We start from the raw sequence: 13168 nt of genomic DNA on the forward strand, positions 1-13168 counted from the left end.
TTTTTATCTTGCTCTATTTGCAGGTGCTACAGGAGAGGCAGTGACTAGTAACGGTACAGGGTACCCTCCGTCAGGCACTGTATGGTGGCTTGTGGAGTATGTAGGTAGATGTAGAAGTCCAGTTGCACCATGTTTTTGAGTACATGTTGAACTGTAGGTCCCCCTCTAACTGGCTGTCCAGGACGGTTCAGGGGTGGGAAGAAGCCAAGGGCACACCACTGTGCCTAGTAATGCAGTACGTGTTCAGACCAACGTAAAGGTTGCTCTACTGCATAACAAATGCAGCATAAAAGTGCTTCACTGGCAGATGGCCTTAGCAGTTAAGCTACTGACACAGTCCAATTTAACTGACTCTGCACTTGCTAGTACTCCCCACTGTATGACTAAGTTTCATTGCAACAGAAGAGTTGTCCTCTTACTGAAACACAAGTTCATAAACTAACAAATAACTAAAAAATTTAGCATTACTGTCCCTGTCTGAAAACACTCTACTGTATGATGTGATGTCCACACTACTCTAGTAACAATACTCTTTGCAGCCAAAGATGTAAGAAAATTGTATTGTCACCACAGTGACTGAAAGATATGCAACTATGTCTCAATAGTATACATCACAGATTACAGTTGGGCCTGGTGATAAAGCGAAAAAGTGTGCACTTGGAAAGGTTGTGGGATTGAGCCCTGATTGGACCAAAGATTTTTCTGTCTGCCTTTTAACCTACCATTCACCTCCCAATGATGTGAGATTTGCCAAAAATGACACATGCTTCAGGTTCCAATTTAAACTGTAGACCACCTTGCTGCAGTGGAATAATGGGCATAGGTTAATAGAAAGACACGAACCAGCAATTGAGCCACATGAAATTATCATCATCATGTATTACTGGTCTAGACATACAGAAATCCACATGTCATGTAATACACATATGCAATGCCTGCATTTAACTGTAAGACTTCAATAAAGGATGATAACTTTAAGCCATACTTTACTTTCTCACAGTTAATGATGATAGATACTAAGAAACGCCACAAAAAAAAAAAAAAAAAAAAAAAAAAAAAAAAAAAAAAAAAACCTTACACAGTTTGACACTGGGACAAAATCAATCACATCACGTTGTATGTGTACTGATCAACTAACAGTAGAGGAGGATCCTACTTAATAAACTAATAAATGATCTGTACAAAATCTCATTCTCAAAAATCAACAAAATTTCGTGTGGAGGCAAATACACATAAAAGCATCATAGATGAAACCACAGCACAGTCTTAAACATACTGCATACATTTGGCGTGTTGGTCGACAGTGCAACAAGGATAATAAATCACACACCAAATGGCTACAAATGTGACAGGAACAACCACCATGTATCAGCAAAATATCTTTGTGCCTCACATGATTTGTGACACAAACTAAAGTAAAAAAGCATGTCTGGAAAGATTTGATACACTGGAGTCATGTTTTTATTTTATTATTGCATTGAAATCCAGATTTTTCAAAGGGTGTAAGGAAATGAAAATAAGGATGAAGTGTGAAGTGTGCATTGACAAAAAATCATACACAGCAATTTTTCTAAGCTCTCTTGACTGTAGAATCTATTTTTCTAGAAGGTGTGTCAAGAGTACGCACTTTAGCAGTGATGTCCAATGAAAACAAGTCAATAACTGCAGGTAAGAAAAGCTCTCAAATATCTTAGTTTCATAGTGAATCGAAGTCCCTAAAAAATTTATCATTCACAAAAATTATGCTTGTTGCAAAATTAAATGTGTGACTATATATAAAAATAAAATAATTAACAATATAGTGATACACAATTCTGAAAACTGAAGCAAGTGTCCTGATATGTCACAGAACAAAATCATGTATCTATTGCATGTTTATATCTTGTTTGGAAAGTATTTACCTGTTATTCTTTCAAAAATTATGTATATATAAAGTATTTCAACAGACAAAATGTATACTAACCACTACACAACACCACATTGCGTAGCTGAACTACTGCTTTACAGCTGAACAGAATACTTCAAGTTTTATCTCACTTCATTTGTGCTGTCATGTTCTGATAAATCATAAGCGTTATCTACCTTTTATGTGGATAAAACCACTGTGTTGATAGTAACTTATATGCTTCATTCAACGTATAAGCCACGATTAATATTTTATTTTCCCCTTAAAAATGAAGGCATTTCCTCCTTACATACTTTTTCTTCATTGTTTTTTATTTTGTACCATAACAAGAATTCATTTGGCGTAAAATATTTCAGATGAAAATTACTATTGAGATAACATTAGAAATTGTATTTTATGTAACTATTACTTACATGTTGAAAATACATTACAATGTCACATTGTTTATGAACAGAAAGTGATAATGGCCCATGGCTTTTTTTTAGTTAATGTAAAACATTGTTAGGGAATGTTAATAAAAGCACTACAAAATGTTGGAAGGAAAACCAAATGCATGAGGAGAGGGAGGATAGAGGTTGCTTCACTACAACTGAAATGCATACAAAGGAGGAAAGGCATTGCTCTTCAGTAAAGCTGAAAATAAAGCATGAAATGTGCAATGAAATCAGAATGAATCAAAATCCCAACATTTCTGGGGTGAGAGCTATAGAAAAAAAGATGGAAGACAGTGATTACAGAAAAAGTTTTATACAGCCAGAAACATTTTCCACGAAACAATTTTGAAAGCATTCATTACCATGGCAAAACAGAGCCATCATACTGGAGGAATGCTCCTTGATGTTCCTTGCCCAATTTGAAGAGTGTTTTCACTATCTCTGAAGCACTAAATTCTACAGTAAGATCAGCTTCTTTTCCCCCCATATCAGTCTTGACCCAACCAGGATGTAAGGTCATTACAAGTATGCCATCAGCAGCTAATTCATGGCTAATAGAACGTGTTGATGTGTTCAAAGCAGCCTGAAACCAAAAACAAAAGAAAGCAATTTAACTGGACAGTTCTCAGTAACTTTAAAATTGGTGTTGGAAAACATGGGGTTGGACAAAAATATGGAGACACCACAAGAAATGCATGCTTGAACATAAATGCAGAAGTTGAGAGGTTGCACTCTTATATTTGAACATGAACAGTACCTGTGTAATGTCCTAAATACATTGCAAGTGTCAGTCATGATCAGAGCAGTGTTCTGAGTCATTGTAAGTGCACTATGTCAGAGCTAAGTGAATTCGAATTCAGGCAAATTATTTGTGCTTGTAAGGTGGATGCATCTGTAGCCACAGTATATGAAGCTTTATACATTATACAGCAAAAGTGGAAAAACATCATACATAAATTAATGCTTGTTCCATAGATCACGAATACAGCATTTCGTAATGATGTGGAATGTGTCACTTTACCATAAATTTTCTTTACACAAAATAATTAATTTACTAACTACTTCATATCTGAGAATTCGTCTATTGAGTAGGAGTTGTTGTCATTCAGAAATTCTTTTAATTTGCTTTTAAATGTTGGTTGGCTATCTGTCAGACTTTTAATACTATTTGTCAGATGACCAAAGATTTTTGTGGCAGCATAATTCACCCCTTTCTGTGCCAAAGTGAGATTTAATCCAGAATAGTGAATATCATCCTTTCTTCTAGTGTTGTAGCTATGCACTTTGCTGTTATTTCTGAATTGGGATGGGTTATTAATGACAAATTTCATAAGTGAATATTTGTATTGTGAAGGTACTGTGAATATCCTGAGTTCCTTAAATAAATGTCTGCAAGGTGATCTTGGGTGGGCTCCAGCTATTATTCTGATTACACGTTTTTGTGAAATTAATACTTTCTCACTTAATGATGAATTACACCAAAATATGCCATATGAAAGCAGTGAATGAAAATAGACATAGTAGGCTAATTTATTTATATCTTTATCACCAAAATTTGCAATAGCCCTAATAACACAACTAGCTGAACCTAACAGTTTCAGCAGATCATTGATGTGTTTCTTCCAATTCAATTTCTCATCAATGCACACACCCAGAAATTTTGAGTATCCTACCTTCGCAACAGACTTACATTCATAGTCTATATTTATCAATGGTGTTACGCCATTTACTGTACAGAATTGTATAAACTGTGTTTTCTCAAAATTTAGTGAGAGTCCATTTGCAGAGAACCACTTAACAATTTCCTGAAAGACACTATTTGGAATTTCCTCAGCTGATTCTTGCTTGTTAGGTGTGATAACTATACTTGTATCATCAGCAAAAAGAACTAACTTTGCATCTTCATGCATATAGAGTGGCAAATTGTTAATATATATTAAGAACAATAATGGACCCAAGACTAGACCCTGTGGGAACCATTCTTGATACCTCCTCAGTTAGAGGACTCTGCTGGTTTTTGTAGACTATCTGTACGGTTGATTTCAACCTTCTGCATTCTTCCAGTTAAGTATGAATTAAACCATTTGTGCACTGTCCAACTCATACCACAATATTTAAGCTTATCTAGAAGAATTTCATGATTCACACAATCAAAAGCCTTTGAGAGATCATAAAATATCCCAATGGGTGATGTTTGGTTATTCATTGCATTTAATATTTGATCTGTGAAAGCACTACATCACAACACAGACAAAATTGTGTGCTGTGTGACTGCGACAGACTGTCTTTGAAGAGGACTGTGATGAAAAATAAAGAGAATGACAAGTGCAAAAGTCACTGCAGAACTAAATGTTGCACTAGCAAACCCTGCTAGCACTAAAGCAACACAATGGGAACTACATGAGCTGGGAATTACAGGGCAAGCTGGAATTCCAAAAGCATGTAACAGGAAAAATGTTGTGCTGATGCCATACAACTGGGACTTTGGAGCAAAGGAAGAAAGTCAGTTGGTTAGATGAGTCTTGTTTTACACTGTTTCCAGGTTACAGCCTAGTTTATGTCCCCAGAGTGAAACATGGTGGCGTTTTTTTGATCACATGGACAGCCATAGTATGGTATTCCATGGATCCCATGGTTACTCTGCAAGGTCGCACTACTGCCAAGGATTATGTGACCATTTTGACTCATCAGGTCTATCTCACAGCATGATGTTTGTTCCCCGATGGTGATGCTTTGTTTCAAGATGACAGTGCCTCAGTTCACACAGCTCACATAATCCAGAACTGGTTTTGTGAATACAAGGACGAGTTATTGTATCTCTCCTGGCCACCACAATCACAAGATCAAAATATTATTGAGGCTTTATGGTCTACTTTGGAAAGAAGTTAGCACGCTTGCCATCAACCTCTGTCAACGTTACCTGAACTTGCAACTGCTTTCCAGGAAGAATGATGTAAGATTCCCTTGAAAACCATACAGGACCTGTATTTATCCATTCCAAGATGACTAGAAGCTGTTTTAAATGCCAACTGCTTTCCTATGACATAATGAGCCTGGCAACATGTTGTGCATTTGGTGTGTTTCTGTCCACCCCCTGCATAGTTATCTTCCAGACTGTAGCAATTTTTTGCTTGAAGGAAGCTCATATAAAGATGAAACTGTGTGGCTACAGCTGCTTTAGACTGCAGTCATGTGTGTGTGAGTTGCAATTACGTGAGAGTGAGTGAGTGAATGAGTGAGAGTGAGAGTGAGAGTGAGAGTGTGTGTGTGCGTGTGTGTGTGTGTGTGTGTGTGTGTGTGTGCGCGTGTGCGGGTGCATGCATGCGTGCGTGTGTGTTCTCTATTTTTGATGAAGGCCTTATGGCCCGAAAGCTTTATTTGGAACAGTCTTTTTGTTGTGCCTATCTGCGACCCAGCATCTCTGCTATATGGTGAGTAGCAACTTTCCCTTGGTGAGATTTAAAACTTTCCTGGCATACATATTGTTACACAAAATTTCGGAAGAACTGCCAGATGTTTGTAACTTCCTGCCACAATATTTCAGTGCAGAGTCTTCTGGCCATCTTCAGTATCACCTGAAGATGGCCAGAAGACTCTGCACCAAAATATTGTGGCAGGAGTTACAAACATCCAGCAGTTCTCCCAAAATTTTATGGAACAACTTTCCTTTTCATAATATTGTTTCATTACATTCTGGATGTTCCAAACTTGAAGAAACTCATTCCTGAGAGTGCATGCTCTAATATTTAAATAACATCAAATGTTCTCCAAAACATATTTACATTACATTAATAAGAAAGTTGAAGAACCTGTTTCAAAAGTGGACAAAACTATTAGCATATAGCAGGATGGGAGCCTACTTTCTTTGATTCTGCAACTCCACGTCTGTAAGCACAATACTATGGTGAAAATATACAACTCTCAACAATATTATTATAGAATGAGATTTTCACTCTGCAGCGGAGTGTGCGCTGATATGAAACTTCCTGGCAGATTAAAACTGTGTGCCCGACCGAGACACGAACTCGGGACCTTTGCCTTTCGCGGGCAAGTGCTCTACCAGCACTTGCCCGCGAAAGGCAAAGGTCCCGAGTTCGAGTCTCGGTCGGGCACACAGTTTTAATCTGCCAGGAAGTTTAATATTATTATACATTTCTGGATCTCCCGAAGGCATTTACTGCTGCTGTCTCATTAACTGACATTTAATTATAACAAATTGTACCAAGAGTCATGTGTTTGTTGAAATGCAAAACTGCCTTCAAACAGCATACTGTCATAAGCAGAAGATTATAATATTAAACAACGAAACATGACAAAATCTAATGTGGCATCTCCAAAGAGATCTGTTTCTAATTTCATTTGAATGTCATTCTGTGTACTCATTTTAGTCCCTCATGGTGGAGATAGCCAACATCTAACATCAACAGCATGGGTGATGCCATGACATTATACCAATTTTTTAATACAAGAAGGCTGCAAATGGCCATTCCAGCCAATATAAAAGTGGATAGTGTCACTAGAGCATCACAAGAATGTGCACGATGCCTAGACTACACGTTTGACAGCAGGATGCCAGCTAGATGAGTTCAAGAGTGGACAAATCATGTGGTGTGGTTAATATAGTGCTGTCTTCTAGCCTTATGTGACATCTGGGAGTTTTTCAAGTAGAGAGCTCGCTGCTGTTATCTTTGTTTTCAAGCAATATATACCCATTCCCAAATGCTTTATACATAATTGAGACATTTCCTTTATCATGGGAGCTTAAAATGTTATGAATAAATTAAACACTCTCAACTATAAAGTTCCACAGTATGGCATAGTCAATATATCTCTTTAGAGGCATTTTTTAATATGTTCAGGTTTCTACTACCCTTCAGAACATATGTATTTAAAAGTCAGCCTCTTTCAAACATATCTAGTACTTTGTGTGCTCATTCATTTAAATGAAGAGCTACTCTTCAACTAAGTTATTTTGATTTCATTACATGATTACATGTGTTGATGATGGAAGAATTTAAATGAATCTATAGCAATGTTTATGTATTCCTGTTTGCCTGAGCAGTGGTGGGTCCATTACAGTTTCTCTGCCAGAGAGCTTCTGTATTGTCTCAGCATGCAGGATGGTTATAATTATGTGAATACCAAAAATATGGTTTCTGGGCTTCTGAGAAATGATGTAGCTTGCTTTAGGCTAGTGCTCATCTAAGCAGAAGACAATGTATCAACAGTGAAATAATAGTTCTTAACTGGGATCAACATATCTTATGCTATTTACCAATAGTAGTGTTTCAAAACTCTTATTTCCCTAAACTGCAAAACTTGTTCTTCAAAGATCATTCCCTGGAACAGTATTTCATTGCCCAGCTTTCACTGCAGCACAAGGCATTTCTGTAGAGCTACATACACACTGAAGTAGCTTATAGTAAAATGACAGGTGAGACTTACTGGCAGCAAAAAGATAAGGTATTTGATTTTGCATTTCACTCAGGACTCAACAACCGTTCGTTGATCTGTGGCAATATCTTTCACTTTACAAACTGACATAAATATTGACGTCTTGCTTTTCCTGTTGTCAACATATCCATTAGCTGACCACACACTCAATTCAATTGTTGGTTGTTTTGACACCCACCACTTTCTCTGCTCTGTGGCTGCTGGCAGTGTCATGATAAAGACCAATATGGGGTTTTTGACTGTTTTCCTGATTGCATCAAAGATCTGCAGAAAATAAACTGTTGTATACTATTTAGCATTAACTGTCCTTTGGTCCTCTAAAGAAATGGTCACAACATGTTTAGTGTGTAACTGAGCACTGAGTGATCATTTCCTTGGAAGTGTTTTGTGAATGAACTGCTTTGGTTGGTTTTGGTTAATCTTGGTACACCCAAGCAGTTGACTGCTACTTACTTTCTGGATCATAGGAAGACATCCAGTTTTGTCTCCTGTTTCGATAATGCACAAGATTTTGAATTTCCTTGGAAGAATTTTTTGAACATTTCCTTACCCCAATTGGGAAGATACTGTTTTTGAGCTTCGCGAAAAACTGTGAAGGATACACTGGGAACAGGTATTTTTTTACCATTATACCAAATGTACTACAGCCTTCAATATGATTAAGAAAGCCTTTATTTCATGGTAGGTAATATTCCAAACCTATTTTCTGGAATGACAATGTATTTTTGTCAACCTTAACGAAATCCATCACTGACAGAAACATGACCATAAAAACGCTCTGCACACCAATTATAAACACTTTTTTACTCAAAGTAATCAATTACAAAAAATGTGCTATTAAGTGAGGTCTTGGCTAAAGTACACTTATGGTGCCTGTGGCTCTCACATCGCTTGCCAATGTTAGCATCTTGTTGATGTCAGTCATAGACAACTGAGTGATAGGACATGGTAGCTAATGAGACTGCTGAATCTAATGATAATCTTCCAGTGGAAGATATGAAATGAGTACATTTATTTTCACTATGGAGAATGGAAGAAAGCTAAATGATCTGACAGACTGTCCTATAGTGCAGCCTGAGACCTGCGTTAGAATGAAATACGACAATTTGGTTGTGTGAGTTGGTGTAAAACCCTAGATGTGCTGGTAGGCTGACTTATAGGAAACCCAAGGCCTAGGTTAGGCTGGAATGTGGCAATTCGATTGTGAGCTGGTGAAGCGAACAAATTTCAACACAGATGTTTGAGTACCGTAATACATTGACGTGTAGTGTAGCCCAAGATATGTGTTCATTATTGCAATAAACCATTTGGGATAAATTCTAGAGTATGATTCCATCTGTCAGCTTTGACCACTGGCATCATACCGGACATAAAGGTGCAACACACACAAAATTTCAAAATGGTGATTGTGGCACAAAAAAGTAATCACAAATTACAGAACTGCTGAAATTCTTAATACTAAATACACAAATTAATGGGACACCCACAGAAAAGTGGAGTTCTGAGTGGGGAGGAACTAAGGGTTAATTCTAGTGTGTGATTCCAATTCTCAGCTTTGAGCCATGACATCCTCAGTTTATGATGTGACAGCTGTAAGCAGTTTGATATTAAATGTTACCTGTGGTTGCCTTAATAACTAGCATAAATTATGCTGTTTATTCAAAATATGTCACGATTTCCAAGGTGTGGTTAGCGGGAATCTAAGAGCACAGCTTAAATTGTTGTGCGTGAAACAAGTAGCAATCACATTTATAATATGGGTTCTTGTAAATATTTGACTGTTTTTCCCAAATGTGGTATAACTCCTTTTAGGATTTATTTTTTGTCAGCTCTGTCTACTCAGTTCAAGTGGTCCATTCCACATTTTATTACTTTTCATAAGTTCTTATTAGATGTGTAGTGTGATTTATTTTAATTTTTTTGGTATCACTCTGTGTACTTGAGCTGTATAGCTCAATTCTAGTTGTCAATTCCATGTTTCATACTTTTTTGTGATTTTTAGCTACATCTTGTTACTGTCTGTTGTGTTTCCTACATTTTACTATTACTGTTACTCTGAGTGTTACTTTTCGATAAGTTCTAGCATACAATTGCACCCATATGTTTATCGCACACTAGAATTGACCCCTATTAGTTTACCTTACTTCCATTTTGCTGAAAATTTTGACAATGTGGTTAAATTCTAATCTAATAGAACAAAATTCCAGCCAACTTTATTTATGAACCACAGGATATTATGAATGAGCTTTCTCCTTGGCTATTGATAATCAATTCAAGATTCAATGTATTTAGTTCCCATCATTCATCACATTAATTGTTACCCACATCAGCATACAATGTGGCAGCCAAGGACAGTGTAAGTGCTCTTTTACGCTAAATTTTATTCAAAAAGAATACTTAAAACTATGTGAATACAAAAACTGAAAGAGTTTTTGTGAAATCTTTGATAACTAATTAACACAGAGTTAGGAGAATTTAGGGACCTATGTAGACAAATAATAAAATGTTATGACTTTTCAAGAATTTAATAGGAGAAAACTTCTTGATTCTTCTGTGGGTTATTATGTACCTGTAACAAAAATTACGAGGGTGGTTTGAAAGGTTCTTAGAATCATCACGAGAGGTCAGTGCTAGCGCAATGAGTTGTTCATGTGATACTCATTGGACTGTTGCCTGTAAAAACGTGCCACGTCATTGCTCTTGGAAGAGAGCTGTGACAGTGATGTGGCTCTGTTGTTGTTCCCGCATAGTGATTTGCGAAGATGGAAAAAAAATCGAGATTCGAGCAGCGATTGAGTACTTTGTAAAGAAAGGTATGAAAGCAGAGGACATCCATGCCAATTTCCAGAATATACTGCTCCTTCATATTCAACTGTTGCCAAGGGGACAAATGAATTTAAATTTTGTTGGGAGAGCTTAGATGATGATCTGTGCAATGGTTGGCCAAGATGTGTCACTGCCCCAGATATCATTGCAAAAGCGCACAAAATGGTCATGGAGGATGGCCGATTGAAAGTGTGTGAAATTGCTCATGCTTGCCAGATGTCATCTGAGACGGTATACCATATTTTAACTGAAGAATTAGAAATGAAAAAATTATCTGCAAGATGGGTGCCACAACTCTTGACACTGGATCAAAAACGCATGTGAATGGATGCATCGGAACAATGTTTGACATATTTTAGGAGAAACATACAAGATTTTTTGCACCGGTTTGTGAACATAGAAGAAACTTGGGTACACTACTATACCCCAGAGACAAAAAAACAGTCAAAGCAGTGGAAACATGCTGATTCTCCACCACCAAAACCAAAGAGAGCAAAGACAATTCCTTCAGCGGGAAATGTCATGGCATCAGTGTTCTGGGATGCAAAGGGGATTCTGTTGGTAGATTATCTCCCCACTGGGCAAACAATTACTGGAGAATACTATGCTAACCTCCTGGACAAATTGCAACAAAAGATGCTCAAAAAAAGACCAATTTTAGGAAGGAAGGAAGTCATCTTCCAATCAAGACAATATGCGCCCACATGCACGTGCTGTCGCCATGGCAAAATTACATGACCTAAGGTATTAATTGTTGCCGCACCCACCTTATTCACCTGATATGGCTCCGTCAGACTTCCATCCCTTGTCAAAACTGAAAAGTTTTCTTGGCAGATGAAGATTCACTTCAAACAAAGAACTGATAGCCAGAGCTGACAACTATTTTGCAGGCCTGGAGGAAAGTCAATTTCCAGATGGGGTCAAGGCACTGGAACATTCTTGGACCAAGTGCATTAAACCACATGGAGACTACATTGTAAAATAAAAAAAAAGTTTCAGTGATGTAGGTACTTTTTTACTATCCATTCCGAGAACTTTTCAAACAACCCGCATATCTTTGAAGTCATTAAAGATACACAGTCTTACATCAGTGGTGTGTTAATAGATTTTTTTGATTTTTGGAGAGAAATTGATTTTTTTGTCTACATCAATGTTATCCCCTTCAAAATAGTCTGCAATAGATACTATACATTCATCCCAGTACTTGTTCTAATCTCCCAAAACGCTTCTGGAAGTCGACCTTAGATAAAACTTTCCGCTCTTTTTGTGATAGGTTTTTAACCTCATTCATGTTTATAGGAAGATGGTTCTTTACAGTTTTCTTTATTTTCTGGAACAGAAAAAAGGCGCATGGGACACTGTCTGGTGAATATAGAGTTTTCAAATCCCATGGATAATGTCCCCAGAAATTTGTGTATTTTTTTCAGACTCATGCATGCAAATGGTGTTGAATCTGAAAGTAGTACTCCTTACTAGCCACTCAACCTTGTGGTAAGAACTCATAATGCACTATGCCTTTAAAACTGAAGAACACAGTGAGCATACCTTCACATTTGTCTGCAAAACATTGGAATCAGTTTCATGACATCAGTAAGCTGACAAGCCAAAATCATCAGCAATTTCTCTGATTGTGGTTCAGTGAGTGTTCATAACCTTTTCTTTCACTTTTCCCACAATTTCGATGTTTGATGATGTTTCCTGGGTGTTTGTCATCTTCAATGTCCTCACAGCCTTTTTTGAAACACTTATACCACTTGTAAATCCTTGTTTAGTCATAACAAACTTACCAAAAACAATACTTGACACCTCTAAAATTTTGCAGCGCTTTTTCAGTTCTTACAGCAAAAATTAATATAAATTTTCTGATTAATTTTCATGTAAATTAAATAATCGCTGTTTAAGATGCTTCCAGTGGATTAAATATCTGTATGGCTAAGTCTGCAGGGATCAATAGAAGGCCTTACAAATCAGATATATGATGAAATTTCTATGAATAATTATGACATCCAAAAAGAGATATCTGATCAAACTGAATTAGTATATAAGGAATTTCCGGAATCAGTTAAGGAAAGTATAGCAGGATATGTACATAGCACCTGTTTTGATAGTGGAAATTTGCAAACCATGGGTGAGAGATCAACACCGCACTTTCCTTATGGAGTAATGCCACTGGTGTTCCATGAAACTCATAGCTGAAGAGCTGTAATCAATACAAATGTCATCAAACATAGAGGAATAGATATCATAGGTCCCAAAGGCTTCATATGACCACTGATTACAATTGGAAAAGAGGTCAAATTCAGCACAGATCCCTGTGAGAACCCATTCTTCTGTGTACGACATGAGGAGTACTGTGGGATGCAGCAACATGAACACAATATGACAAGTGGGAGTGAAAGCTCCAGTTAAAGATTGGAAGCAGGCCTCTGATGCCTCACCCTTACAATAGGATGATGATATGGTAGCAGTACGTTAAGACAACACCTTTTCTCATATGAAAGAGGACAGTGATGTGGTGTTACGATGCTCAGAAGCCACCTTTGTAGTT

The 13168-nt window shown here is 37.2% G+C and overlaps 1 protein-coding gene across 2 annotated transcripts in view; it reads right to left on the bottom strand.

The window, feature by feature from the left end:
• Positions 1–2275: 2275 nt before the first annotated feature.
• Positions 2276–13168, bottom strand: part of LOC126249804 (C-factor-like) — a 60388-nt gene continuing 49495 nt past the window's right edge. For both annotated transcript variants that reach the window (XM_049951507.1, XM_049951503.1), the window contains one exon: positions 2276–2923. In XM_049951507.1, the coding sequence (XP_049807464.1) occupies positions 2699–2923 (225 nt within the window). In that variant the 3' untranslated portion in view covers positions 2276–2698. The remainder of the gene's footprint in view (positions 2924–13168) is intronic.

The sequence above is a fragment of the Schistocerca nitens genome, chromosome 1 (assembly GCF_023898315.1).
Source record: "Schistocerca nitens isolate TAMUIC-IGC-003100 chromosome 1, iqSchNite1.1, whole genome shotgun sequence".
NCBI classification, from domain to species: Eukaryota; Metazoa; Arthropoda; class Insecta; order Orthoptera; family Acrididae; genus Schistocerca; species Schistocerca nitens.